This window comes from Montipora foliosa, unplaced genomic scaffold, assembly GCF_036669935.1.
Source record: "Montipora foliosa isolate CH-2021 unplaced genomic scaffold, ASM3666993v2 scaffold_124, whole genome shotgun sequence".
Classification (NCBI taxonomy): Eukaryota; Metazoa; Cnidaria; class Anthozoa; order Scleractinia; family Acroporidae; genus Montipora; species Montipora foliosa.
In genome coordinates this window covers 60,001-63,615 of record NW_027179424.1, presented here as the reverse complement: position 1 = coordinate 63,615, position 3,615 = coordinate 60,001, and the positions used below count along the sequence as shown (strand labels likewise).

At 39.6% G+C, this 3,615-nt stretch overlaps 1 protein-coding gene across 1 annotated transcript in view; it reads right to left on the bottom strand.

The window, feature by feature from the left end:
- Nucleotides 1-3,308: 3,308 nt before the first annotated feature.
- Nucleotides 3,309-3,615, bottom strand: part of LOC137986023 (uncharacterized) — a 919-nt gene continuing 612 nt past the window's right edge. The window contains exon 3 of the mRNA XM_068833421.1: nt 3,309-3,471. Coding sequence (XP_068689522.1) covers nt 3,309-3,471 — 163 coding nt within the window. The remainder of the gene's footprint in view (nt 3,472-3,615) is intronic.

Below are 3,615 nucleotides of genomic sequence, written 5' to 3'. Positions count from 1 at the left end.
AGAAAAGCATTGTAACGCTTTTTCCAATGAGTATAAATCCATAAAGAGATAGCACAATCAAAGTAGCGAGGCTTCACTGTTGAAAACTATTTTCTTACTTCGCGACGAGCTGTGCTTTCACTGTCAAACCTTTCAGGCTGGCGTTATGGTCCCGAAGATACTGCCTCAACTCGTTAACATGCATTTTCTCCACTGGCCTGTCCATGACTTTCTAATTTAACGTTCTAACTTTCTGGAGAGAGCTCAGAAGACTTACAACACAAGCAACTGTTGCATAAAATTCACTCGCATCGACAAAGGAAACCAGAGACGAATTGGCCCTTAGCAACAGTTACTACCGAAAAGCCTCGCTTTCGTGTATCGGCCGCCATATTTGCAATCGGTGTATAAAACTGGCCAGAAGTACTTTCAAAGCCGCTTTTTCTTTGCTTCAAAATTGTCCCGGAGATCGCGCGGCCAAAACGTCACGTGATTTTACCTTGTGACGTAAAGTTGTGGACACGCTTCGAAACCAACATGGAGGACAGTGTGGAGAAAGAAACAGCAAGAGAAAAGAAAAAGAAACGAGGCGGACGATACTGCTGTGCTGGAGGGCCGAATCTTACCAGCTGTAAGAACAACACGCACAATGATGGAATCAGTATGCATCAGTTTCCAAAGGATCCTACAATTCGGAGAAAATTGGTCAAGTTCGTCCAAAGACATCGTGCAGATTTCGACGAGTCCCGCGTGACAAATTACACATCATTGTGTTCTGCTCATTTCGAGGAGGGCTGTTTTGCGCGAAAGATCTCTCTTGACCTTGGGGAGGCTTCTAACATGTATAGATTCTTAACAAGAGGATCTGTCCCCACACGAGATTCAGTAATACCCCAAAGTTCAGAGGTTCTGACGATCACGGAGCGAAGAAAACGCCAAGTAAGTGTCAGTAAATTTAATTCAGTCCGAGTGTTTGCTGCGGCTAATTGTGATGTTTTTCGGTCATCTAATGGAAAACGTTTTGTCAAACACATGGGTTTCGTTATAGTATCTCGTTTTATTTGATAATGGTTTTTTCCGCCGCATATAATACAAGCTTACATGGATTTGAATGTTCGAATTCCTTAAAGTTTGCCAGCACACGTGGTTATGCATGCATAAAATACACGAACATGCATAAAATTTATAAAATGCGTGTTCCTGCCTTGAAGTGCTTTTTTTTCTTTTTACGTGTAGCTAAAACGAGATGCATTTGTCCACCAACCTATGCTATGAATCTGCACTATTTAAACTCCATGTCTAAGCTTCATGTTACTGTAAATAGATACCACTGGTAAATTCAAGGCTGGGTTAAACCTGTGATGGGGAGTAGAAGTCCTCCTAGTTGCAGGAATAAGCTTCAAATGAGATGCTTGCAAAGCTGTTCTCTAAAAAAATTACAAGGAGCCCAAAGGTTTCAAACCATGAGATCCTGGGCGCCCAGCACAATACTTGTATGAAAAAAGTAAGTTAAACTGGTCGCCCAAGGACAAAACTTAGTCGCCTGAGGCACCTGGGGCACCCTTAGTGCACAGCCCTGCGCTTGGCCCATAATTATGTAGAATTACTGTTGACCTGATCTAAGCTTCACATGTTATTCAAGAAACTCTTGACTCAGTATTGTTTTCCGCTGGCTGAGAAACGAATGAAGCGGAAAACGTTTTTCTCACACACATCTGGGAGTCGGGATGCTAGTGTGTGCGGGGGATCTAGCTCATATGATGTGTTGTAGCTTTCAGTTTTCTTGTTGCCGTTCTTTGAGCCTGATCTAGTTGCGTGTTTCGGCTTGGCATGGCTACCAGTTGTGTGTGAGAAATGTATTTACTTTGTTTTTGTATATGATAATGCTTCATAATCTGAAAAAAAAATTTACACCAAGGATAAACTTGAACGACAACACCTAAAAATTATTTTATCCCTTGGTACTGTATTATATGGGCTGTAAAGGTATGTGCGTTCCCAAATGGTATGGTTTTCCAGCTGTTTCCATTTTGCTGCCATTTTGGCAACTAATAGCTGGTATCAGGTCATAAACAATTTTCTTGGGAGTACCTCCCCAGGGGGGGATTGGCACACTAATACAATTTTTGATACCATTTCAGAATATGCAGATGAGTTAAAAAAGAACTTAATGTTCAACTTGCCCAAGAATACACTGAAGGAGACATTTGACAGATATTCAGCAAAAGCCCCTGATTCCCTAACATCACAATTTCCCAAATAAGTTTGATTTTTACTTTTGTAAGTTGATGTTGAATTGTTATTTTCTATTTTTGCAGCTGAGGAGCAGGAGACATTATTAAAGAGAACGAAGCAGTCACAACCAGCTTCTCGTTCCAAGGCTCCTTCTTCCACACGAGCTAGTAGACACTCCAAACGTCCTGCACTAGGTCTTTCACAAGGAAAACGCCATTGAACAAATGCCAAATGTGTTTGTGAAAGTTGCCTTTTTTGAACAGTGGAACTTGCTCATATATGTTATTGTTTGCGACAAAAGCTTTAGTAATAACAGTTTTGTGTTGGACTTAAAATTGTACCGATGTACCTGTTTTGAATTGTTCTTTTTTTTCGCCACACAAACAAAAGTAGAATTATAAATAAACAACACAAATCAATATACAAGGTGTAAAGCTCAAAGGAAAGTTATGAGTTCTATCCAAACCTAGAGAAAAATCAGGACAAACAGGAAATAAACTGCAATGTAGTGCTTTTTTTTATTAAAAGTAAACTGACCTCTATTTACATCACCATATTATATTTTTTGTCTCAAACTTAAACAACTTGCCTTTGTTGAAGAAAACGAAAGGAATTATGGGTCGCCCTTTGAGCAAAGTGAACCTTTTAGCTTCCAGTGGCAAGAGCGAGAAAGATAGTAAAACGTTGGTTAAAACAGAAACGAAGATGGTTCAAGTAACAAAACAATAGTTCCATAAAATATCCATACAACCCCATGGAATGGATTTTATACAAGTACTCCACCCCACTCAATTAAACTCCATACATTACTTTAAAGTTTGTGGTCTTTGATAACCACCAACCCCCTAGGAATTTCTAATTCCCTTCCATTGGGGGCCTATGAATTTTTTTTGGAACTACGTAATAAATATTTGGGTGAAGTGCTTCAAAAAAAAAAATTGCAATCTCTTCAGTGTGAGCCATGCACAAAAGCTACAGATGTACATCTATAACAGTACCATACAATTATTAGTCAATCATGGGTATGACTATCGTAAACAATAACTTGGAATTATTTTACTATTTAGAACAATGATTTTTTTATATTTTCCAGTCTATTCTCTTTGTTGTGCAGTAGCATACCCTCTTACATTGTGTGATGAATACTTTGTCCTCAGACTATTATAAACACAAGCGGGTAAGGGCCTGGTGTTGTCCCACCCCATGTATCCGAACATCCACCTCACCACCCATCTGTAGGCAACACTTCTTACGAACCTATCGAAAAATGTGAAGTACTATTAATATGGCGAGGCGAAAAATCCTGTGGGGAGGGAGCAAAACAACGGACAGGCCTAAGCTACTGGCCTTGCTGCAGTGAAGATACATATATTGCTTAGATTATTCACGGAAAAAAATCAT